The sequence below is a fragment of the Pseudorca crassidens genome, chromosome 12, assembly GCF_039906515.1.
Source record: "Pseudorca crassidens isolate mPseCra1 chromosome 12, mPseCra1.hap1, whole genome shotgun sequence".
In the NCBI taxonomy this organism is placed as follows: Eukaryota; Metazoa; Chordata; class Mammalia; order Artiodactyla; family Delphinidae; genus Pseudorca; species Pseudorca crassidens.
In genome coordinates this window covers 63,953,943-63,981,316 of record NC_090307.1, presented here as the reverse complement: position 1 = coordinate 63,981,316, position 27,374 = coordinate 63,953,943, and the positions used below count along the sequence as shown (strand labels likewise).

Here is a 27,374-nt window from a genome sequence, read left to right as displayed (position 1 = left end):
ATCACCTTAAATAAATCCATTTTATATGTATGAATAAGAGCTCCAAGCATTCCTCTTTAGTTCTAACCAGGATACTGCTTATAGTCTGTCTTTTTTGATAGGCTAATGAAAAGTTATGTCTATTTTTCTAGGAATTTATAGAATTGGACCCAAGAAGAAAGTCTTTAACTTTCTCGTTTTGTGCCATTACCATATTGTCTTGATTACTGTAGCTGGTGAGAGTGGACATCCTTGTCTTGTTCCTGATCATAGAGGAAATGCTTTCAGTTTTTCACCATTGAGAATGATGTTTGCTGTGGGTTTGTCGTATATGGCCTTTATTATGTTGAGGTAGGTTCCCTCTATGCCCACTTTCTGGAGAGTTTTTATGATAAATGGGCGTTGAATTTTGTCAAAAGCTTTTTTGCATCTACTGAGATGATCATATGGTTTTTCTTCTTCAATTTTTTAATATGGTGTCTCACATTGATTGATTTGCATATATGGAAGAATCCTTGCATCCCTGGGATAAATCCCACTTGATCATGGTGTACAATCCTTTTAATGTGTTGTTGGATTCTGTTTGCTAGTATTTTGTTGAGGATTTTTGTATCTATATTCATCAGTGATATTGGTCTGTAATTTTCTTTTTTTGTAGTATCTTTGTCTGGTTTTTGTATGAGGGTGATGGTGGCGTCATAGAATGAGTTTGGGAGTGTTCCTCCCTCTGCTATATTTTGGAAGAGTTTGCAAAGGATAGGTGTTACCTCTTCTCTAAATGTTTAATAGAATTCACCTGTGAAGCCATCTGGTCCTGGACTTTTGTTTGTTGGAACATATTTAATCACAGTTTCAATTTCATTATTTGTGATTGGTCTGTTCATATTTTCTATTTCTTCCTGGTTCATTCTTGGAAGGTTATACCTTTCTAAGAATTTGTCCATTTCTTCCACGTTGTCCATTTTATTGGCATAGAGTTGTTTGTAGTAGTCTCTTAGGATGCTTTGTATTTCTGCAGTGTCTGGTGTAACTTCTTCTTTTTCATTTCTAATTTTATGGATTTGAGTCCTCTCCCTCTTTTTCTTGATGAGTCTGGCTAATGGTTTATCAATTTTGTTTATCTTCTCAAAGAACCAGCTTTTAGTTTTATTGATCTTTGCTACTGTTTTCTTTGTTTCTATTTCATTTTTTTCTGCTCTGATCCTTATGATATCTTTCCTTCTGCTAACTTTGGGTTTTGTTTTTTTCTTTCTCTAGTTCATTTGGGTGTAAGGTTAGATTGTTTATTTGAGAATTTTCTTGTTTCTTGAGGTAGGCTTGTATTGCTATAAACTTCCCTCTTAGAACTGCTTTTGCTGCATCCCATAGGTTTTGGATCATGGTCTTTTCATTGTCATTGGTCTGTAGGTATTTTCTGATTTCCTCTTTGATTTCTTTAATGATCTCTTGGTTATTTAGTAACGTATTATTTAGCCTCCATGTGTTTGTGTTTTTTACGTTTTTTTCCCTGTAATTGATTTCTAATCTCATAGCATTGTGGTCAGAAAAGATGCTTGATATGATTTCAGTTTTCTTAAATTTACTGAGGTTTGATTTGTGACCCAAGATGTGATCTATCCTGGAGAATGTTCTGTGCACACTTGAGAAGAAAGTGTAATCTGCTGTTTTTGGATGGGATGTCCTATAAATATCAATTAAATCTGTCTGGTCTATTGTATCATTTAAAGCTTCTGTTCCCTTATTTATTTTCATTTTGGATGATCTGTCAATTGGTGTAAGTGAGGTGTTAAAGTCCCTCACTATTATTGTGTTACTGTCGATTTCCTCTTTTACAACTGTTAGCAGTTGCCTTATGTATTGAGGTGCTCCTGTGTTGGGTGCATATATATTTATAATTGTTATATCTTCTTCTTGGATTGATCCCTTGATCATTATGTAGTGTCCTGCCTTGTCTCTTGTAACATTCTTTATTTTAAAGTCTGTTTTATCTGATATGAGTATTGCTACTCCGGCTTTCTTTTGATTTCCGTTTGCATGGAATATCTTTTTCCATCCCCTCACTTTCAGTCTGTATGTGTCCCTAGGTCTGAAGTGGGTCTCTTGTAGACAGCATATATATATGGGTCTTGTTTTGGAATCCATTCAGCAAGCCTGTGTCTTTTGGTTGGAGCATTTAATCCATTCACGTTTAAGGTAATTATCGATATGTACGTTCCTGTGACCATTTTCTTAATTGTTTTGGGTTTGTTTTTGTAGGTCCTTTTCTTCTCTTGTGTTTCCCACTTAGAGAAGTTTCTTTAGCATTTGTTGTAGAGCTGGTTTAGTGGTGTTGAATTCTCTTAGCCCTTGCTTGTCTGTAAAGCTTTTGATTTCTCCATCGAATCTGAATGAGATCCTTGCTGGGTAGAGTAATCTTGGTTGTAGGTTCTTCCCTTTCCTCACTTTAAGTATATCATGCCACTCCCCTCTGGCTTGTAGAGTTTCTGTTGAGAAATCAGCTGTTAACCTTATGGGAGTTCCCTTGTATGTTATTTGTCATTTTTCCCTTGCTGCTTTCAATAATTTTTCGTTGTCTTTAATTTTTGGCAGTTTGATTACTATGTGTCTTGGCGTGTTTCTCCTTGGGTTTATCCTGTATGGGACTCGCTGTGCTTCCTGGACTTGGGTGGCTATTTCCTTTCTCATGTAAGGGAAGTTTTCGACTATAATCTCTTCAAATATTTTCTCTCGTCCTTTCTCTTTTCCTTCTAGGACCCCTATAATGTGAATGTTGTTGAGTTTAATGTTGTCCTAGAGGTCTCTTAGGCTGTCTTCTTTTCTTTTCATTCTTTTTTTCTTTATTCTGTTCCATGGCAGTGAATTCCACCATTCTGTCTTCCCGGTCACTTATCCGTTCTTCTGCCTCAGTTATTCTGCTATTGATTCCTTCTAGTGTAGTTTTCATTTCAGTTATTTTATTGTTCATCTCTGTTTGTTTGTTCTTTAATTCTTCTAGGTCTTTGTTAAACATTTGTTGCATCTTCTCCATCTTTGCCTCCATTCTTTTTCCGAGGTCCTGGATCATCTTCACTATCATTATTGTGAATTCTTTTTCTGGAAGGCTGCGTATCTCCACTTCATTTAGTTGTTTTTCTGGGGTTTTATCTTGTTCCTTCATCTGGTACATAGCCCTCTGCCTTTTCATCTTGTCTATCTTTCTGTGAATGTGGTTTTTGTTCTGCAGGTTGCAGGACTGTAGTTCTTCTTGCTTCTGCTGTCTGCCCTCTGGTGGATGAGGCTATCTAAGAGGCTTGTGCAAGTTTCCTGATGGGAGGGACTGGTGGTGGGTAGAGCTGACTGTTGCTCCGGTGGGCAGAGCTCAGTAAAACTTTAATCTGCTTGACTGCTGATGGGTGGGGCTGGCTTCCCTCCCTGTTGGTTGTTTGGCCTGAGGCACCCAGCACTGGAGCCTGCCTGGGCTCTTTAGTGGGGCTAATGGCAGACTCTGGGAGGGCTCACTCCAGGGAGTACTTCCCAGAACTTCTGCTGCCAGTGGCCTTGTCCCCATGGTGAGCCACAGCCCCCCCCCCCCGCCTCTGCAGGAGACCCTCCAACACTAGCAGGTAGGTCTAGTTCAGTCTCCCTTGGGGTCACTGCTCCTTCCCCTGGGTCCCGATGCGCACACTACTTTGTGTGTGCCCTCCAAGAGTGGAGGCTCTGTTTCCCCCAGTCATGTCAAAGTCCTGCAGTCAGATCGCACTAGCCTTCAAAGTGTGATTCTCTTGGAATTCCTCCTCCTGTTGCCGGACCCCCAGGTTGGGAAGCCTGACATGGGGCTCAGAACCTTCACGCCAGTGAGTTGACTTCTGTGGTTTAAGTGTTCTCCAGTCTGTGAGTTACCCACCCAGCAGTTATGGGATTTGATTTTACTGTGATTGCACCCCTCCTACCCTCTCATTGTGGCTTCTCCTTTGTCTTTGGATGTGGGGTATGTTTTTTGGTGAGTTCCAGTGTCTTCCTGTCGATGATTGTCCAGCAGCTAGTTGTGATTCCGGTGTTCTCACAATGGGGAGTGAGAGCACGTCCTTATACTCCACCATCTTGGTTCAGGGTCTTTTTTTCTTACTATATAATTTATGATTCATTAAAATGAAGCAAAAGCTTTGTTGACATATCTAAGCAGAAACTTGAATCTCCATTCTTCTTTCTGGAAACTCTGCTCCATTTTTAAAAGGAACTTCTCAGTACCCTCAGGCTCTTCTCAGGACTCCCGCTCCCCCAAGGGCAGTGCTTTCTCTTGCCTCCCTCTTGTGGGAGGCTGCTCTGTCCTCCACAGCTTCAGATCTTTGGACTGGAGTCGGTTGGTGATATTCTCTCTCTCTGCTGCTTCTAAACAATGACTCTTCATACTTGTACCAAAACCTCATGCCATCTGCTTCTGTTATTCTTGAACCCATTGTCACTGTCATCTGCCAGCATCTTGACTGATTTGATTGATAAAAGAAACTTGAGCTTTGTCTCCTTGACACCTCCTCTACTTCAGCACTCTGCTTACCTGAACACACCTTTGTCCTCGTGATAACCTGTGATCATTCCATCTTGGAAATCGTGGGCTTTCGTTCCTCACCCCCTGCCCATTGAGCTCTTCCACTCACTGCCACCTGAACCGGTATTGTCCCTTGACCTCCCCTCCCCACTATTTTCTGACAGTTTATCAGTCCTTCCTGGATTCACTTCTTGTCCTGTGTGGCTTAGATTTAGTCACTTCACCAAGAGTTCAGGCCCACATGTCCAACCTGGGTTATTACAATAGCCTCCTGCTGGTCTCATCTCTGTAAATTCTCTCTGTCCAGTTCACCTTCCACTTTGTCGGGAATGATTGCTGTAGGTCACAGATCTGACCCGAGGAGTCTGGCTCCAGGCCCAAACCTCCGCGTGTTCTTCCAGGCCTGACCTGAGGCCTGCTTTCCCAGGCAGGCCTCCCGGGGGCAGGCTGCCCTTTCTACACGGGACTTGAGTGCTGCACTCTGGTTTTCTGTAGGGGATGGTGAGCTTGGTGTGCCACGCCCACAGGCCACAGGAGCGCACACACCTGCATTCCTCACCCGGCGCCTGCATTCCTCACCCGGCGCCTGCACTCGAAGGACCTTGGCTAAGGCCCTTGCCTCCACTCTTTCCCTCCACCAGCCCTGGGTCCACATATGCGGGGCCCCTGCTGTCCAGTGCTCTTCCACAGTGAGAAGATCACCCACCTGCACCGCCTGTCACCTGACCTCAGCCAGCGCCATTCTGAGGGGAAAATAGAGCAAGGAGAGCAAAACCTCTTTGTTGGCCTCTTGTTTGCGCTGCTGCGGTAAGGGAATAGGGCGTGGTTGTTATTTTCAGTTTGGCTCCTCCTTCCTGATCACTGGACACCTGGCACCTTGACAAGGCACTTTGCTTTCTGGTTAACATGGCTCCTCATGGCCTAGAGAGTGAAACCAAACTCCATTGTCTTGCACACGAGGCCTTATGGCATTTCACCTAGTTGTGTTTTTATTCTCCTTTTCAACTCTCCCTTCTTTGCATTTTACACTATCCAGTCAGAATTACTTACAGTTTCCGAATATATCATGCTTGTTGTATGTCTGTGGCCCTAGCACATTTCTGTTCTTTCTGCCTGGCATTCTCTCCCCGCCTTGCCTTCTTGGTGAGCTCCTGTTTACCCACCTAAAAAGCCTGCTCACGTGGTACCTCCCTCCACCCTTCACTCCCTCTGTCTTATACCCCTCAGTCCTGCATGTCTCATACCCCCCGGGAGTTATTTGCTTGTCTTTGAACTGTTTCTCCACAGCTGGACCAGACAGTGCTTGAGAAGAATGACTGTGTTTTGAATCATTTTCCTGTTGGTGACTCTTACTGCAGTGTGTGCATGTAGGAAACACTCTAGAAATGTCTGTTGAACTGAAATGATTTATGCATTATGTCTGTGTTTTCAGAGCTTCAGAAATGTTCTGGTTGAAAGAAGCCAGTTTTGAAAGCATTTTTGACTATTAGAAGCATTTTGACCAAGATATTTCTAGTAAATACAGGAAGTTTTGTGGGCTGTAGATGACGCCTTTGAGTGCCCTTTCCATTCTTTAAATTTATAAATAAGAACTTACTTAATAGTGAGTCTTGAGAAGGTAAGCTATAAAATATGTGGAAATCCTGGCATGAACATTCTGTACCATTTAATTACAGATTTTATACTGCATAAATTGCCTGTCAATACTGAGGTTTTAGGAATAAAGTCTTATAGGGTCCAAATGCATTTCCCTTTCCTCTTCAATGTATGCATTTTTCTTGAAATTAAAGAAAATTTTCATACATATTAGTTCATATATGTATGTTAGTCACTTTAACCTTTAACCTAGTCTCAAGAGTGCTAAATTCACACTAATAATAAAAAACTCTGGGCTAATTTGATTTTTTTTCTGAAGATCTCAAAATACACAATTTTAGAATCGGACGAGGGACTTCCCTGGTGGCACAGTGGATAAGAATCGGCCTGCCAGTGCAGGGGACATGGGTTCAATCCCTGGTCCGGGAAGATCCCACATGCCACGGAGCAACAAAGCCCGTGTGCCACAACGACTGAGCCTGCACTCTAGAGCCCATGAGCCACAGCTACTGAGCCTGCATGCCACAACGACTGAGCCTGCACTCTAGCTGCCTGTGCTGCAGCTACTGAGCCCACACACTGCGACTACTGAAGCCTGCATGCCTAAAGCCCGTGCTCCACAGGAGAAGCCCGCGCCCCACAATGAAGAGTAGCCCTTGCTCGCCACAACTAGAGAAAGCCTGCGCGCAGCAACGAAGACCCAACGCAGCCAATAAATAAATTAATTAAGTTTTTTTAAAACCCATGGGATTTCTTTTAAAAAAAAAAGAATCAGACGATCTTTCTTCTATACCTGTGAGTTACTGTATATCAACTGGAATTTTCAAAGTAATAATGTCTGATTCAACAGGTTGATTGATTATCTATCAGTGATGTTTCAAACAACCATATATCTGTGTGTGTGCGTGTGCTTGTGTGTGCGTGTGCGTGTATAAAATTAGGGTAAAATATTAGTATCAAAACATTTGAGCTCAGTTGTTGATAATGTATTGATTTGATAGACCAAAAGTACTTTAATTATATTAAACCTCTTATATGCTCAATTGGCAGTTTATTAAAATATAAAACCCATAACCTATTTCCAAGTGTTATAATTGTTCTATAAAGTGGTCATTACATTTACCAGACCTAGCTACTTTACAAAGCACAAGGCCTTGTAGTCCATCTATTTATTTAGAAAGTAAATTCATTTTCATAATGATCTCTTTTCATGATGTGATGATTTCCTTCTTAAACAATGAATGAGACCCTTTAAGGTGGTTCTCCAAACGATAGAGAAGATTTGAATAGGCTGCTGTTATTGTGTCTCAAAGGCAATTTGATATCCTTGAAAGTGAGTACGTGTTCCCGTGTCTTATAAGCAATTTGATATCCTCGTATGTAAGTGTAGATGGAGGGACTGTCTGAGCTGTCCATTTAGTGCATAGGGTCGCGTGAAAGAAGAGATGGCCCGTGCCCTCGTGCCAGTGAACCCCCCCAGCCCAACTCGACTGGCTAGAGCTGGTGAGCATGTGCAGTGGGGAGGGGAGGATTGAGCTTGACAATTTCAAGTGTAAATTACTTTGTTGGAAAAAAGGAAATTATATTAATGGCAGTGTGCTTTAATTCATTGCTGTCTAAGTAGTTTTTGATCATCAGTCCCTGGTTTTGTTATTATTACATGAAATTATTTATCAGTTCCTCATACTTTAAGCCCTACAACCACAAAGTGGCTGCTGTTGTTTGCTTCATTTAGTCTTCATGACCAGTCCTGTGACTCTCACTTTGTAGATTAGTATACTGAGGCTTAGCTTAGAGGTTCCCATAGAAGGAAGTTCTCAGAACTTCTGATGCCTGTGTTTCCATCCTCATCCCGCTCTCCAGCCTGGCAAAGGTGCTCTCTGCAGTTATTCCTGTTTTCTTGTAAGAACAGTCACCTGCAACAGACTTGTCCATGGCTGACAAGAGTCCCTGGAGGAAAGTGCAGGTGTACGCTTTGATACAGGCTTTTAATCAGGGTTGGGAAGAAGGGGGTGTGAGCCAGAGAGAATAAAATTTGGAGTTGGGGGATAAGGGGACTCATGAGGGAACATGTGTGCGAGCGCGCGTGTGTGTGTGTGTGTGTCTGTCTATCTGTCTCACACACGCACACAGATGGGAATGGGATGGGAGGAGGGACGTGTCATGTTAGGTTTAGGTATGAAGTAATATGGAAATGGAAATGTCAAAGATTGAGATAAAATTATTTCCAGACTAGAAAGTCAGTTGACTGATTCCAGTATGTTCCCAGCCGGCTCTAACATTATTGCCTCCACATTTAGTGTGTAGTGTGCCCTCCCCACCTTCTCCAGGAAATCCTTTCACAGTAGAGGTGTAACTCTATTTATCATTGTAGAAAAAACTTGATGTATCAGGGAAGTACACTGTTTAAAAAGAAGCTTTTGAAAAAAAATCTTGTTTTCAAGCAAATAACTCATTTTTCATTTTTATTATATTTAAAATATATCAACACCAGTCATTTTTTAAAGCCCCTTTTGTGTTGGTGAATCATATTCTTCCACTCATTAGTCATGCGACTGGCTTAAGTCAAATAGCCTTTGCTAGATTTCTGTTTACTTCACTTTAAAAAGGGAAGTGGGGGCAAACTAGACATGCTCAGATTCCTTCTAGTCATGAAATGCTCTGCAGAAAGTGCAATTCATGTGACTAAATCTTTGTTCTATTCATTCAAGATTTTCCTCATTTTTGTACCAGTCTTGTTTTGTGTAGGCAAAATATATACAGATAAACATTTAAAATGCATTCCCAGTAAAATTTGCTAGGAAGTTAATGTATACTATTTTATATCATATTTTATCCATTTTTTAAATCCGGTTTTATATTATATTTTAAATTCAAGATGGATTTCATAGGAAAGCAGTTCAGTGTTGTAGATTTTATAGGAAAGCTCAGTGTTGTCAGTATTGAGCTATAAACTCAATACTGACATTGCTACTGTACTGATGTCAGTGAGAACTAAAACTTCTGTATTTTATTTATTTTTAAAATTATTTATTTATTTATTTGACTGCACCAGGTCTTAGTTGCAGCATGCAGGATCTTTACTTGCAGCATGTGGGATCTAGTTCCCTGACCAGGGATCAAACCCGGGCCCCCTGCATTGGGAGCACGGAGTCTCAGTCACTGGACCACCAGGGAAGTCCCAAACTTCTGTATTTTAAAATCTAACGGTAAGCAAATTCCTGGAAAGAAGAAATTCCTAATATAATAATATTAGTCATAAGTGAATGAACAGTAAAAATAATTGAACATTATGAAACATGTTCATATCATTGCAATAAGAACTCTTAATTAGAAGGCACGTAAAAGGTTTTTAAAGCACGTAATTTCTGTTAGAAGATTATATACTTAAAGTGATGAACGTTTTCTCTCCCCTTGCAGTTTCTTGTGCCATACATGTAAATAACCCCAGAATGAAGGTTGAATACCACCAAACATCTTGATCTTTGAGGGATAAGATGTCTAATATCGTTAAGCCATCTTGGATTTCTTCAGAGGCAGGCTATCACAGTGTAGATTGTCATTTCCGATTATCTGATCATAATGATCTTTATCTCTTCTCAAGTGTGAGTGCACCTGTGGTGCTTGATTATTTAGTTGCTTGTTGACATCTTAAACTCCTCTTATAAATGCTATGTTCATTCACCCTCTGAATTATGGTTCTTCATTTATATCCTTCAGTCCTCAGCTGAAAGGACGTCTGAGGCGTCTCCTAAATGCTCTTATGTAGTGAGCGCACTCGGCCTGTTTCTTTAAAGTCACATTACTCTGTGTATTTCCTTTCTAGCAGCCATCACAGTCTAGAGTTGTTTTGCTGGTCTCTTTTCCCCCTCATTCATATCTGCCACTAGGATACATTCTCACTGAGGGCAGAGATCTTTTCTGTCCAATTCACTGCTGCAGCCGCAGTGTAATAGGGCCTGTATAAATCTTGGATCAGCGTTGAATGACTTAGAGAACTGTGGCAGGTATTGGACATCTGATTTCTGCCACCTCTCTCGAATCGTGGTCCCCTGACACTCCTGACTTGTCTCCAGATGCAGAGCCTCCTTCGTGTTCTTACCTGTGCCTTACTCGTGCAGTGGTCTGCGTCTCTTGCCTGAGTTGTGGCAAAGCCTCCTAATGGAGGATAGACTGTATCCTCCAGTGTTCCGTCCCCGTGTACAGTCTGTCCTCCAGTGTTCCATCTATCCTCCAGCTTTCCGTCCCTGTGTAAAGATGTGTTGACTCCTTGATGCTTGTAGGTGGAAAGTTTAGACCCCTTAGCACAGCATAGGGACCGTTTACAGCCGGGCCCCAATCTGACCTCTCTGGGCTCTTCATTCCTTGTTGCTCACCGCGCGTTCACGCTTTGCTACCCTCCTCCAGCCCCTGATTGCCGAGGGCCTCTGCACCTGCTGGAAATGTCCTTCTCCTCTCTTCTCTCACATAGAAAATGCCTACTTAAGACCTAACTCAGATGTCCACTGTTCTGAAATGCTTCTGCTGATCGAAGTTAATTTCTTTATTCTCTGTGTTCATTCGTAGAGCACTCTGCTCTGGCTTCTGTCACTTATCACACTGTATTGGAATTACCATTTACGTTCGTCTCCTCATTAGACTGAGCATCTTAGGGACAAGGACCATGTTTATATTCCCAACCCTGTCATAGAATTAGGGACCGAGGACAGCATCTCCTGTCGTCTTTTTAGGTATGTTCCCCTTGCTGCTTCCTCAGCTTAGGACACTAGGGCCCTTCATTAATGAGATTTTTTTCAACCTAGTAAATGTCACATTTTGTTCTATAGTTGAATTTTCCTAAGTGTTTAACACATTAACATTCAAGAAGAAATAGAGCAAAATAGAATCAGCCTTAAGTCCTTTATAGTCCATCCCCTTGTATTCGAACTGCTGTCCAAAGTGGGAACCTGAGGAGTAGGGGGTGAGATGGAGTGCTACTGGATTTTTATAATTTTTTCAAAGATTTCCACTCTAAGGAAATGTATGTACTTTGGGAAAAAAGACCCAAAGCCCACAGCTGCAGCTCTGGGCTGAAACAATTTATGTCACTTTCACATAAACATTTATAATCCCTGACTATCTCTTATTCATTGCCTTTGTGAGCACTTTAAACTTCGTGATAGTCCTGATAAGTAGGCAGTACTACTGTTTGCGTCCCGCCTCATTTTATAGAGAGGAAAGCTGAAGCACAGTTTAACAAACTATAATCAGTTAGCTGCCCATAGTGATAGAAAGAATTGGGATTAACACTCCTTTCTAAGGATTTAGAAATAGTGACAAACACCAAAAATGGATCTTGCAGTAGGAGATGAGGATGTACAGGAGGATTCCATAAACCTGAGTGTGGGGGTGGGCAGAGACTGGGGGACTTTCGGGGACCTGTGAGAATGCAGCAGCCATATTTGACTATTGCAAATCCTGGCGAGTAGAGAAGCACTAGGTCCCAAAGGAATTAGGATCAATTGGCAAAATTTATTCATTCACGCAACAGTTGTGTCATGTGTCTCCTATATGGCAGGTGCTACTACAATGAATAACAGCAAGTATTTCTCCCACACTTATCCTGTGCAGACACTGCTCTAAGGCTGTGGTGCGCATTAACTCTGCAGTTCTCCCAACAGCCGTGCATTCAGTGCTCTTACTATTTACATTTCACTGGGGACACAGTGGTGAACAAGATACTCCAGTAAGAGCCACAGCCCAGGAGCAGCCAGTCCAGCAGTGGGATGCGGGTTGTGGCATGTGAATGGAGGCACCGTGGAGGCACCTGTTTCCTCTTCTGGTACTCAGAGATACAGCTGTTAGAAGGAGCATTACACCAGTGTCTCCATTTTCTAAGTGTTTGAGGGATTCTCACTTACATGTGACTTTATTTTAAACCTCACCAGTCACATTCTTCTGATTGGTTAAATCTTACCCTAAATTTAATAAAACCCCGTAATGGAAGGATGATTTCTAGGTGCCCAGATTAGAGCCATTCTATCTTTTTAGCTGCTAGTATTTGACCATATATTGAAATTATGGGCTAAGAAGGTGAGTGGGAAAGCAGCATGGTTCATTATGAATTTTCAAAAGATTATATGAGTAATTTTACACTATATAATCAGAATGATTGCTGTAATAGTTTATTAAGTGATTTACATATATTATTTCAATTAGCCCTATAAAAGAATCATAATTTTGTGATGAAATCTTTGAGCTCAGTTAATCTTAAACAAGATAGTGCTAAAATATTTTACTTAAAATGGAATACTATATATGTATATATAAAGTATCTTCTGTTGCCACAGGGGGAAAACAGTGTTTTTGGAATTGATTAGGCAGTTATGGAATTGTCTTTTGTCTGTTGTTTAAAATCAGATGACCACATTTTATAACCTGTAATTGGTTGAAAAAAACTCAAATGTAACTATTTCCCACCCAGTATCTCACAGCCAGTATAACCAAGTCCACCTACATCATAGTGCCATTGCCAGTTACGCTGACTCCTAAGACGTCTGCTGTGACATGACTTGAGACTGTTTTCTGCTTTAATGCACGCACAAAGATAAAGCCACAAGACCTATCTCATTCACATGTTGAAGTATATTTTAATTAGCTTTCTCATACTCCTGGCCTCTCCCTCCCATGTTTGCTCCCTACACCTCCAGTAATAAAACTGCGATGACATTTAAGTTAACTGGAAATTTCTCCCTAGAGCCAAAACGGATTTCCAGTCCTCCAAGGGGTGAACATATTTTTTGAAAGAAAGAATCTACCACCAGCTGTTTGTTTAAGGTTGCTATTGTGTTCATTTTAATTAAATCATCTATTATTTGTAACTTTTTTAGAGTCCTTGTCAAAGTCTATCTTTTTTCTATTTGATTATTTTGTGAATGTTAGTAAATGTGCAGAACACTCATCTCATCAGCAATAGTGAAATTACCCTCTCTGCCCCTAGGTTTCTTTGGGTTTGTCACTACTCGCCCTGTTAAAATGCTTCAGAAGAATCTTTTATGTAGAAGATCATGTCAGAACTCAGTTATAGACTTTTCAGGTCCTGTGACTTTTTGAACTTAATTAACTTTATTTTAACAAATAAAAAAACTCACATGGTTCAAGCTCCAGGAGTCCAGAAATAGTGCAAGAAGCTGCACTCTTCTCCCTCTGTCTCCTAGCTGCACAGTCTCTCCCACCGGCAACAAATACTGTTAATTTCTTCTTTGTCCTTACACAGATGATTTATGTATAACTAACAGAAAAATATCAATATTTTTTCTTCCTTTTTCATGCTGTTCTGAACCTTCCTTTTTTCATTTAATAATAAATCTTGTAGATCATTTTATATCAGCGCATAGTGTTTACATCTCTTGTGTCTCCGTGATGTTCTGTTGTGTGGATAGACTGTAATTGATTTAATATGTCCTCTATTGACAACTAATAAGTCTCTTCCAATTTTTTGCTCTTTATAAACAATGCTGCAATGGATAGTTTTTAACCTGTTTTTTGTGGGTGTGATTGTATATATAAGACAAATTCCTAAAAGTAGAATTACTGGGTCAAAGAAATTGTGCATTTATAATTTTCATAAAATTTATGAGATTGTCCTCCATTGAGGTTTACCAATTGATACTCTCCTTGGAAATGTGTAAGAGTGTCTGTTTTTCTACATCTTCATAATGTGTTTTTCTAAGTGATAAGTGAAAATTTATATCTCATAGTTTTAGTTTACATTTTCCTTACAATGAATGAGATCAGGTACCTTTTCATATGCTTAAGAACTATTTGTATTTTTCAATTGTGTATCCATATTCTTTGTCCATTTTTCTAATGGAGTATTGGTCTTATTTGTATTTATTCATTAAGAAAATAGCTTTTTGTGATATAATTTGTAAATAGTGTCTCTGATATTTTAATGATTGTTTTATAATGATCATCACTGCATTTCTGTAGGTGTGAACAGTTAATGAGTATAAAAACCGAAAGGGCAGATAGATGTCTTTAGGGAGATACTGTGAGTCCAGCTACTTGGGGCAGAGACAGGCATTAAACACTCAGCCAGTGAGTGTGTGTGTGTGTGTGTGTGTGTGTGTGTGTGTGTGTGTGTGTGTCTGTCTGTCTGTCTGTCTGTCTACAAAAATATTGGGAGAATGGAGGAACAGTGTTCCTTTCCTGGAACCTAGAAATGCATTTCCTTCATTTTGACGACTTCATCTATACTTTTTCTGATTTCTGCAGTGAACCGTATAAATTCAAATTGAGCTTTACAGAATATCAACTTACAGTTTAGTATCTTAACGTTTTACATTTTTCATTAAGTAAAATGCTCTTTCTCTCGAGAGAAATGTCTTCTCCCTCTTCGACCCCTCTGGGAGAAGGAGCATGTTACATCTTTAAGATAGTGCCATAAAGGTTGATGAAAATATAAATCATATTCTTTAGTAATTATCCATTAGCTCTTTATATGCATGGGAGACTTCCATTTATCACAAGAATTGCTGTAATTGGGGGCTTTTTTGTGCTCTAATTTCCAAAATATTAATTTGGAAGTCCTTTTTCTTTTCTGTGGTAAAAGTATCTGAATTAGGAAGGACATCATGGCTCTTACTCTGTGAGGCTAATATACATGTTCTGTTTATTATAGGCAATATTTATATTAGTGACTTTGTCACTTGTGAGATATATTTAATGGTCTCTATGAAAGTAATTTCTTTAAAAGTATATTAGCATATTTTAACTGAGTTAAAAAAAGGTTTTTTTCAAGGAATTATTGAAACATTCACTTTTACACATTTAAAAGTTTCTAGCTGAAAACACGTACCCATTGTACAGGGGAATACCATTAAATAACAAATAGTTCTAAATGGTTAACAATATGGAGGAAAAGGGTGATCATTAAAATGCTGTTATTAAAATATTATGTTAATACATGAATACATAGTAAGGGTGGTGGTTGAATCTATGCAAATACATTAACATTACTCTGAGTATTTGATATACTTGTGATTCATGGAGTAGATTTTATTTATTTATTTTTTAAGATGCTGGGAACTAAAGATGTTGGCAAAGAGCAGTTGTAATTGCTAGCTTGAGAATGGTTGTGTCAGAAATGGGGAGAGTTAATTGCCGTGTGGATGCTCTCAGTTAGGACTTTCTCACCCTATTCCAAGCACAGGTTGGCATCTCTTCTTACATTTGTACAAGCAAAAAAAAAAAAACTTATTCAGAAGCTAGAATATAACTGACAGAAGCTTGTCTCTAAAACTATAAAAATCTGTAATTTACTTTCAAATAACTCATTTCTGTTGCTGCTAATGAGAAAACCTGAGATTCTTCATTGAATATTTGTTCAAGCTTGTTCAATTATAGTATTTACAGATTCTCAGCTATTTTATACTGATTTATTGATGATTCAGGATTTTTTACTTCACGAAGAGGCTAAAGAGAGGTCTCATTTGTTAAAAGATAAAATGTTTAAAAAAAAAGAATAATGTTTTTGTGATAGAGTGGAAGTGTTCACAATCAAATCTTCATAGATATTCATTGGCTTATAGTAACTAATAACTACTAAATAAATGCTAAATAACTAATATCTACTAATCTGCTTAATATGAACCAGGCCACATGCTATATGTCTTTTGTATAATTTTACGTAATGTTAACAAAATCGAAAAGGTATTTATTGGCAGCTGCATTTTACAGGTGAGAAAATCAACCTGAAGACTAGAGCAGTTGTATAACTATCCAGAGTCACACAGCTAGGAAGTATCGAGCTACAATTAGTGCTACTTGCTGTTCAGAAAAATAAAGAAACATGAAATTCTCAGGCCATTCATTTAAATTATCGTCAGTATTATAGACAGCAGATAGTTTTTCTTAGCTGCAGGGAGTTAGGGATTTTGTCACAGCACAAGTAAAGATAGAGATGTCTAAAGCCTTAACAGTGAGACCATCCTGGCTACATTTTGTCAGGGATGTGTCCGAGAACAGTAACAGTTAAGGTTGGGTGGAAAAAGGGCCATATGCTTCTCGTACTCTTCCACCAGACCACCCCTAAGACATAGAAGCGTGAACCCATATTTTTGGACTAAAGGGGACATGTTAAATCATAATTCTTTCCATTGCAAGTGACAGAAATCCACTCAAATTAGCATGGGTGGAAGGGGGAGGAATTTATTGACTCCCTTAATTGGGAATATAAGGGCACAGCTGGCTTTAGGCACAGATGGATCCAGTATCTGAAACTGGCTTTCTCTCTCTCTCAACATCCCCAGGACAGGCTCTAACTAAAAGAGTTCCCCAGAAGTACTTATAGGCACCCCAGTTTGAGGGGCACAACAGAGACACTGAGAACCCGTCATGGGGGATTGAGAAGATAAACCAAATGAGGAAGAAGCTGAAGCAGAAAGAACAATTCAGAGACCTACTGTAATCACCTTTTTGGTAGTAGCAGTAGGATTCAAGGAAAAAAGATAAAGATTTCATCTTGCCAAAGATCTCCCATCTTCTACTGTATCTGTACATTTGTCTTGCCTTCTCTTGTTTGGATCCTAAAAGGACCTAGAGACCATCGGAATTTTTAAAAACAACCTAGGCTTGTAAAGATGAGTTTCTCCACTGTGTTTTCAGCTCTTTTCATTATCTTTTGGTTTATAGATCATTGGATAAACAATAAAGTGGTTGCTGTGGGATCAGCCTTTTTAGGTGATGGGAGAAATATGACAGAAAGATAAGATTTCTCCATCCCATCCTTCCAGGGGATTCTGAGTTTAGGGAAGAAAATACAGATTTTCCTCTGAATAATTTTCCTTTTGATTGAGCTTCCGCTTATTAAAGTTGACGTGATAAGAACTATTGAAGAGATTTAAGTGATTGAACGTTCTTGGTTGAAAGTATCTTAATTCACATATTCAACAAATATTTACTGAGCACCTACTAAGTGCAAGGCACTGTTCTAGAGATTTGAGGAGCCCAACAGTGAACAAAATAGACCAAAACTACTTCCCCATGGAAGCTTGGAATCTGTCAGGGAGAGGCAGACAGTGAACATATTAAGTAAATCATATGGACTGTTAGAGGCAGGATGGACTTTGGAGAAAGACGTAGACTAGGGGTTGCTCATGGCAGGGTGTGGGGCTTGGAATTTATATAGGGTGGTCAAGGTGGGCCCCATTGAGAAGGTAACCTTTGAGCAAGAATGAGAAGGATATATGGGAATTAGCTAAGTGGGCATCTGGGGTAAAGCTTTCTAGGGAGAGGGAGATGGGGACTTAGGTTCAGCTGTCATTGTTTGAGTGTTGCTGCTGATAAATAGATGACGTAGCCTGATAGAGTCTCAGGGTGCCCAGAGGCATTTCACCTCCTGAGTCTCTTTTCTTTCACCATTTTAATTGTTAAAAAACCTGGAAGAATCTTCTAGTCAATAGAGTAGTGTGTACTTTATTTTTTTTATATTTTATGTTATGTTATTTATTTTTTATCTTAGTTTAGTCGTGCCGCACGGCATGAGGGATCTTAAGTTCCCCAACCAGGGATCCAACCCGCGCCCCCTATAGAGGAAGCGCGGAGTCTTAACCACTGGACTGCCAGGGAAATCCCAAGTAGTATGTACTTTAATTCTTTTGGGAATGGAGCCTAGGTTGCAGTCATTAGAGGAACAAAATAACACCTGTGCTTCTCCTTTTCGGTCTCTTCCCCGCTCAGTTCTGATTTTGGTATTATGGCTTAAGTCATCAGAGATTTTTTTAAAGCTAACTAATAATCCCTAGCAAAAAATGAGGAATTTTGAATATCAGAGATAATGTAATACCAGTACCTCTGATATATCTTTTTTTTTTTTTTTGGTGGTGGTACGCGGGCCTCTCACTGTTCTGGCCCCTCCCCTTGCGGAGCACAGGCTCCGGGCGCGCAGTCCCAGCGGCCATGGCTCATGGGCCCAGCCACTCCGCGGCACGCGGGATCCTCCCAGACCAGGGCACGAACCCGCACCCCCCGCATCAGCAGGCGGACTCTCAACCACTGTGCCACCAGGGAAGCCCCCTGTGATATATCTTTAAAGTCAGAAAACTGAGAGTCCTGATTTAGTTAATAATGATTATTACTCAGATTTTTTTTTTTTTTCGTTACGTGGGCCTCTCCCGTTGCGGAGCACAGGCTCCGGACGCACAGGCTCAGCGACCATGGCTCACGGGCCCAGCCGCTCTGCGGCATGTGGGATCTTCCCGGACCGGGGCATGAACCCATGTCCCCTGCATCGGCAGGCGGACTCTCAACCACTGCGCCACCAGGGAAGCCCCTATTACTCAGATTTTGACATAATGTCACACCACCTATTAAGTACCCGTTATGTGCAAAGCTCAGGTACAAATCATAAATCCTATTCTTTTCCTTGTGTAATACCAATTCGTAAATGCTCATTTTGGCCAAGTTAAAGTAGAACGTTACCTGTCCGTTTTCTCAGGGTTATTTAAGTGTCTGGATGCTACATTCCCAACATTCTGCTCATCGTGTGCTGTCCCTTCCATACGTCTTACCTCATGTCTGCTTCAGTCCTGCTCCATCACTCACCTTGTCTGAGGCCCTGGGGCACTTCCATGTGCTTCACTCCTGCTCTGTCACTCACCTTGGGGTACCCAAGACATATTAGTTAGTTTTTGTGAGCCTCAGTTTCTCCTGTAACATGGGTTGTGGTTGTGGTTAAATTGATGGTTGCCTGAAGGCTTAGCACTTAGCGTCCCGGGCAAGGCTGCTTCAGAGGTCCAGGCCAAATAAGATGGTGTTTGGATTAAGGGATTTACAGTGGAGATGAAAAGAAGAGGACTTAAGTAATAAAGAGAGAAAGTTACATCTGTGAGATCAATGATGGATTGAATGTGGGGGTTGATGGAGAAGGAAATGTCAGTACAGTTTAGAAGATGTGAATTAATATTGTGACTGAGGTTTAACCACAAGGCTTCAAAGGAAATTAGAATGAACAATCTCAGTCCATCCCTCTGCAGGACTGCATTTATTTTAATTTACTGAAATTGGCTGAAATTTACAGAGGAGTAGATTCTGTGCTATCTGCTTCAGTAACACTTCTGTATATATTTTATCTGAAGGTATCCGTTCGAAATTTTAATTTGAGAAGGTAGCTTAATGAAATTTTGTGCTTAAATGTTTTATTTGAATTTTAATTGGTAGAATCTGAAGAAGATTCAAGAAATGGAGAAGAGTAACGAATCTAACACAGACCTGGAGGAGCTGAAAAACGCTGACTGGGTGAGATAGCTGGGTATTCTCTGTGTTCTGTTTAGTGTTGAAGAAGTCGTGTCATGTTTTGTAAAATGGTCTATCTTAAGGACTATTATGAAATGATATTATACCAATTTGAAAGCCTAACCTTACATTTGAGGAAATAGCTATTCCATTTTTTAAAAACTATCTAATTTTATTAGAACCACCCCAATGTCTCTGAGAATTTCAGTGTTTTAAAATATTGACCTTTCTAATTACATTAATACCTTAGCATCCTCTTATGTGGAAGTCAAAGTTTAAGCTCTGTTTCAGGATATAGTGAAACTATAGTGTAGTACATTCATTTATCCAATGAATAGTTACTGGATTAGGGCCCTGGGGATGCAGAATGAGTGATACGTTACAACGTTCTGCCCTGGTGAAACAGAAGACAGATTTCTAGAACAGATGATTGCAGTGTATTCATGTGACTCACTGACTGTCTACTATTTTTCCAACATGGTACTAGATCCATGTAGGAAGGCACATTTTAGGATTCTGACTTTTCATGTTAAGGATACTGGATAAATAATGACATTAAATGACGGAATCGGAAAAGATACAGATTTGGAGGATATGAACAAGTCGCCTTTGACCATGTTAGATTTCAATTGTCATATTCTTTTCTGACAGCTTTATTAAGGTATAATCTACATACAACAAGCTGCACAGGTTTAAAAAGTACAGTTTGATAAGTTTGACATATACGCATACACATTCACACCTGTGAAACAAACCATCACCATAAGAAAACAGTGAGCCTGTCCATCACCCCACGTCTCCTCGTATTGCTTTGTAACCCTACTTCCTGCCTCCCTCCTCCCTAGTTTCCAGGCAACCAGTGATCTGCTTTCTGTCACTATAGATTAGCTTGCATTTTGTACACTTTTATGTAAATACAATCACATAGTATATACAAGGGTTTTTTTGGCTTCTTTTATTCAGCATAATTCTTTGGAGATTTCATCCATGTTGTTGCCTGTATCATAGTTTATACTTTTTATTGCTGAGAGGTATTCCATTGTATGTAAGTACCACAATTTGTTTATCCATTCTTCTGTTGATGGTCATTTGGGTGTTTCCTGTTAGCAATATTCTTAATTTATGGACGATATCTTTCCTGAGATATTTGGAATGATATTAATCAGGAATGTTTAAGGGTAAAGTTAAAAAACAAGTAGGCTATATTGTCTTATAAGCTAGTATTGTCACTTTAGAATAATACTGATGATCAGTTTCCTTTGCATAGTGTTGCTCTAGGTGTATGTCATCTTGGTTAATAAATTTTTTTTTAATTTATTTTTGGCTGCGTTGGGTCTTCGTTGCTGCACGCGGGCTTTCTCTAGTTGCGGCGAGTGGGGCCTACTCTTCATTGCGGTGCATGGGCCTCTCATTGCAGTGGCTTCTCTTGTTGCAGAGCACGGGCTCTAGGCACGCAGGCTTCAGTAGTTGTGACGTGAGGGCTTCAGTAGTTGTGATTCACGGGCTCTAGAGTGCAGGCTCAGTAGTTGTGGCACACGGGCTTAGTTGCTCCACGGCATGTGGGATCTTTCTGGACCAGAGCTCGAACCTGTGTCCCCTGCATTGGCAGGCGGATCCTTAACCACTGAGCCACCAGGGAAGCCCAGTTAATAAATTTTTAAATTTGTTTTCCAAGACATTGAAGCCAGGTAAATAACTCCAGGTACTCAGAAGTTAGCAAATAGCTAGTATAAAGTTGAACCAAAAATTTACTTAACTGTCTTAAGGCAACCTCATCTAAAACAGTATGATCACTGACAAGAGACATACTATCTCCAAAGGGAGTTACATTTGCCTAGATCACCAGCTTCTTTTTCATAAGATCATGAAAGTGAACTACCTAGAAAGATTAGAATGAAATGAGGAAGGAATGAGTAATAGTATGAAGGAGAATTAGAATACGTTTAATGGCAGAATCTATACATCTCAGAATCTTTCTAGTGTAATAAGGGGTAAGTGATAAAATCTCTGGGAATTCATACAGTGACAGTTGTCCATTATTTTATATAACTGGAACTTAGATTCTGAAAAGTCATTTGTAAAATTTTTGCCAACAATAATACAGAATGAACTGGCTATATAAAAGAGTCTGTTTGAATTTTTCTATAAATTATAGCAAAAGATTCTAATGTGAGTAATCATCACTAATTTATCTGTTTTGAGAATTCAAAGTTTCATATGTCAGGTTTTCTTAAAGCCAGAGGAGGTGAAGAGAAGAGACAGTATTTTAAAAATGAGATGGTATTTGAATTGGATCTTCAAGGAATGAGCAAGAGAAGTTGAGACGAGCATTCCCAAAGGAGAGATCTAAATATTTTAGGGATTTATATTAGGATAACTTTAATGGCAGAATCTAAGAACTTGTCTTAAATATTAATATTTTAGAAGATGTTCTGATGGCTATACCACAGTATTAAGTACCTCAAATCCTTTTGGGAATAAGAAATGGTATACAGTTTTTAAAAATCACAAATCATTTTTTGAGGACATTTTTGAGAAGTTTAATCAGTTATGTAGGCATTTCTTATGAAATATGTCACTTGATTTTTAATAAATATATTATGTAGCTATTGAGCCAGTTATTAATGTTTAACAACCTATAATATTTCAGTTAAATATCATATTGATTTTCTCTTTACTGAAGCCGAGAATATGATAGCTTATAGGCAGGAAAACAAAAAGGTTAAAGTATAATAATATTAACACATTTAATATATTTTAAATTATAATAAATATTTTACATATATTTCATTTTCTTGAAAGGCAGGCAGAGCAACTTGCTATTATTTGTAGATAAGAAAATTGATATTAAATAATTTGTGCAGAGATAGTAATAACATAAAAATTGTCATTTTTGAGCATTTTCTATGTGCAGAACACTGTACATCAGCTCTGATCATCTCAACAAGTTATAAAGTGCCATTTTCTTTTATTGATGAGGAAGCCAGGGTTCAGAAAGGGGAAGCAACTTGCTGGATGTCAAATAGCAGTAGATGGCTGTATCAGTTAGCTGTGGTCACAGTAATGCTGCGTAACTGAACACTACAAAATACCACGGCATAAAGTGGTAGCATTTACTCAGCTCATGAGTCTGCAGATCAGAGTGGTGGCTCTACTCTGTGCATCGTCCTTCTCCTGGATAATCCTGCCAGTGTGCTTCGTGCCAACCCAAGCGTGATGTTCTCATGGTAGTAACAGGAGCAGAGTGACAAGCCATTGTGCATTTGTTGTTGAAGTCTTTGGTCATGTCATATCCACTAAAATTCCAGTGGCCAAGGAAGTAATAGAGCCAAACCCAAAGTCTAGTGTGAGAAACACACACCTCTTCAGTGAGCAAAGCCACCTGATAGGTGGAGCATGAGGGCCTGAGGAACTGAGGCCATGGATGCAGGTAGCACAGGGGGTGAATTAGGGTTTTATCCAGGTGTCCCCACAGTTAGAGCTGGTGGATTCTCTGCTGGCATCCAACCTGCTTTTTAGTACCCTAAAATCTAATTTTTTAAATCGTTTCTCTTTGGTTTGCTTGGTTGTTTGTAATCCAAGCTCTTAATATTTTCTTTACGACTATAGCTCTTTAGAGGAAACTAGTAAATTTATTTATGGATTTCTCTCCACCCTTGGCTCTTTCAGGCTCGATTCTGGGTGCAGGTGATGAGGGATTTGCGGAATGGAGTAAAACTCAAGAAGGTCCAAGAGCGGCAGTACAACCCTCTGCCCATTGAATATCAGCTCACCCCTTATGAGATGCTAATGGATGACATTCGATCCAAAAGATACACTTTGCGAAAAGTGATGGTAAGTAGCAAAGAAAACTGTCAATGGACTCAAATGGTTGTTTTTTGGTAATCTTATTTGTTGAAAATGTTCTTCTCAATATGGAAAAGCTGGAAAATACAGTAAGCTCACAGAAAAGTTACAAATGTGTAATTCCACAACCCATGGCTTTAAATTTCTGTCTACTGTCCTTTTCTTTAAGCCTGAACAACTCCCTTTAGGGCAGGGTTACTAGTGATGAACCCCCTTCGTGTTTGTTTGCCTGGGAATGTCTTAATTTCTTCTTCTTTTTTTTTTTTTTTTGTGGTACACGGGCCTCTCACTGTTGTGGCCTCTCCCGTTGCAGAGCACAGGCTCCAGACACGCAGGCTCAGCGGCCATGGCTCACGGGCCTAGCTGCTCTGCGGCATGTGGGATCTTCCCGGACTGGGGCACGAACCCGTGTCCCCTGCATTGGCAGGCAGACTCTCAACCACTGCGCCACCAGGGAAGCCCTCTTCTTCATTTTTGAAGCAGAGTTTTTCTGGGTACAGAATTATTGGTTGACAGTGTTTTTTTCTGACTTTAAACTTAGCTCACTGCCTTTTGGCCTTTATGGTTTCTAGTGAGAGATCACCTGTTCATCTAATTGAGGATCCCTTGTATGTGATAGTCACTTCTTGCTGCTTTCAATATTTTTCTCTCAACGACTTGACTATAATGTGTTCTGTTGTGGCTCTCTTGGAGTTTATTGCTTGGAGTTTATAGAGCTTCTTGGATGAGTAGATTTGTATTGTTATCAAATTTTGGAAGTTTTTAGCCATTAGTTCTTCACATTTTCTTTGTCCTTTCTTGTCTTTCCAGTCCCTCTGGGACTCCTGTTATGTGCATGTTTATACAGTTTGGAGGTTGTGAGTAGTAAGTAAAGAAGAACATGTTACTACTCTGTGGTACCCATTATTGTTTTCCTTTTTTCTGTCTTTCTTTGTCTGGCTAATTCCACGCAGTTCACTTGGATACGTTTATACTGAGCCTCTGTGCAGGGGACTAGGCAGATGGCAGTTCTAGTGGTGATTGGTTTTGTGTGGGGGAAGTTTTCAAGTTTTAGTCTAACAGGCTAAGATTTTGATTAGTTCCTTGTTATGTATATATGTGCCTGATAAATGACAGTGGAAATTCAGCTGCTCAAATTTTTTTTTTTTTTTTTTTGGCGGTACGCAGGCCTCTCACTACTGTGGCCACACAGGCTCAGCAGCCATGGCTCACGGGCCCAGCCGCTCCGCGGCATGTGGGATCTTCCCGGACCGGGGCACGAACCCGTGTCCCCTGCATCGGCAGGCGGACGCTCAACCACTGCGCCACCAGGGAAGCCCCAGCTACTCATATTTAATCATTCAAAAACTGGATATATTTAAAAAAATTTTTACTTTTATCAATATAATGCCACTTCCTAATTTCTTTAAAAAAAATTTTGTTGTAAAGAGTAAACACAATGGATTTTCACACATAGTCTATCTGTATCTGAAGCGGTATGCCAAGATGTTCTTAATTTAATCCTCAGGTTTAAACTACATAACTATACCATAGTAATCCACTGTTTTTTGTATATTTGTGATGCTCATGATGGGAATTGAATGGCTTAGCCATATGTGATTATATTTAGAACATTAAGTTATAGAAGTACAAAACATTTCAATGGAATTTTTTCAAAATGTTTTGGTAAAATGCTTTAATTCTAACAGAGAACTTCAGATAACTCACCTTTAAAAATAAAGATGTAGATCGTCGGCCACCGTCAGCCGACTGCCAGCAGTCGAGGAGCGGAAGCCGCTTTCCTGAAGCGGGCTTGGGTGCTCCAGAGCCCGGCCGGCTGCTCCAGAGCCCGGCCGGCTGTTGAACTGCCTCTTCCGGCAGCTGTGGCAACGGCTAGGCGCGGGGCGCGGGCGACCCAAGGACTGTGTAACTGGGCAGGCGCCCCGAACAGGCAACCCCACTGAGGGAGGTGGCCATGGCAGTTGCACTCGGGCACCCCGCGCCATGCCCGTGTGGTGCTGTCGCTGCTCCCTGGCCGGTCATTTCAGAAATTGATGAGCAGATCCTAAAAGTCACATGGAATTACAAGGAACCCAGAATAGCCAAGACAATCTTGAAAAAAGAACGAAGTTGGAGGATTCACACTTCCTAATTTTACAACTTACTACAAAGAAACTGTAATCAAGACAGTGTGATGTTGGCATAAAGATAAACATAGATCAGTGGAATAGAATTGAGAGTCCAGAAATAATTGCCTTCATTTGTTGTCAGTTGATTTCTGTGGGATCCCAAGACAAAAGGGAAATATTAGTCTTTTCAACAAATGATGCCAGGACAGATGGATATTCACAAGCAGAAGAATGAAGTTGGACTGCTACCTCATACTATATATAAAAGTTAACTCAAAATGGATGAAAGACCTAAATTTAAGAACTAGAACTATAAAACTCATAGAAGAAAACAGGTTTGTGATCTTAGATTAGGCAGTGCTTTCTTAGATATGACACCAAAAGTACAGCAACAAAAGAAAAAAATAAATTGGACTTGATCGAAAATTAAAACTTTCGTGATTTAAAAGACAATATAAAGGAAGTGAAGACAACCCACAAAATGGGAGAAAATATTTACAAATCATATATCCAAAAAGGGACTTGTATCCAGGACATATAAAGAATATTTTAAACTCAACAATAAAAAAGACAACCCAGTTGGAAAGTGGGCAAATAATTTGAATTATTCTCTGAAGAAGATATGGCCAATAAGCACATGAAAAGATGCTTAACATTATTAGTCATTAGGGAAATGCTAATCAAAACTGCAGTGAGATGCTTTACACCTACTAGAGTGGCTAAAATAAAAAACACAAGAAATAACATGCTGGTGAGGATGTGGAGACATTGGAACCCTCATAGCACTGATGGAAATGTAAGATGGTGCACACTTGGGGAAATAGTTTGCTAATTCTTCAAGGTGTTAAACATAGAGTTTACGGCCCAGCCATTACATGCACTCCTAAGAGAAATGAAAACATTTGTCCACACAAAAATTTATGTATGAATGTTCATAGCATATTTATAATAGCCAAAAAGTAGAAACCATCCAAATGTTTATCAGCTCATGAGTGGGTAATATACAATGGAATATTATTCAGGCATAAAAAGGAATGAAGTACCAATACATCCTACCACCTGCGTGAACCTTGAAAACATGCTAAGTGGAAGAAGCCAGACACAAAAGGCTACATAATGTATGAGGGGTTCCATTTATTTGAAATTTCCAGAGTAGGCACATCAGTAAGACAGTAGATTAGTGGCTGCCAATGGCTGTGGGGAGGGAAGAATGAGGAATGAGTGCTAATGGGTGCAGCATATACTTTTGGGGTGATAAAATTTCTCTGAAGTTATTGGTAGTGATTGCAAAACCTTGTGACTACTTAGAACCCTGAATTGTACACTTTAAAAGGGTGAATTTTGGACTTCTCTGGCAGTCCAGTGGTTAAGACTCCGTGCTTCCACTACAGGGGGTGTGGGTTCAATCCCTGTCAGGAAACTAAGATCCCACATGCCGAGTGGTGCCGCCAAAAAAAAATAAATAAAGGGGTGAATTTTATATGTGAATTATATCTCATTAAAGGTCTTTTTTTTTTTAAAACATTACCAAGTTCCCTCTATTTATTTACCTTGGTCTAAAGCCTGATCAGATGATCTGTTGTTTTTCTGATGTTTTTGAGCTCTTGAAAACTTTGTCTTTCTTTGATTAATAGAAGCCTAACAGAGGAGGCATTTTATTTCTAATTGTCTTAACCTCTTTTTTCTTAAGTATAAACCAATTATTTGAGAAGACTAGTCCAGTGTAATGAAAGATCCTTGTAAAATGTATAGTCAGAGGGTTGGTGGTGGTGGGATGAATTGGGAGATTGGGATTGACATATATGATTGGGAGATTGGGATTGACTAATATATATAAAATAGATAACTAATAAGAACCTGCTGTACAAAAATAAATAAATAAAATTGAAAAGAAAAAGATGTAGAAACTTAAACATTTTTTATAGAGAAGTTATTTGTTTAAGGCATTGTGGCTCAAAAGTAAGATCAAGTTCTATAACTGGTCTCATTTACTTATGGGCCTACTGTTTGTGTTCATCTAGAAATCATTTATTGTTGCAGCTTCA

General features: G+C 39.7%; 1 protein-coding gene across 7 annotated transcripts in view; it reads left to right on the top strand.

The window, feature by feature from the left end:
• SPIRE1 (spire type actin nucleation factor 1) overlaps nt 1-27,374 on the top strand; it is a 206,563-nt gene that overhangs the window by 137,679 nt on the left and 41,510 nt on the right. For all 7 annotated transcript variants that reach the window (XM_067699770.1, XM_067699767.1, XM_067699769.1 and 4 more), the window contains exons 5-6: nt 19,301-19,378; nt 23,045-23,209. In XM_067699770.1, the coding sequence (XP_067555871.1) occupies nt 19,301-19,378; nt 23,045-23,209 (243 nt within the window). The remainder of the gene's footprint in view (nt 1-19,300; nt 19,379-23,044; nt 23,210-27,374) is intronic.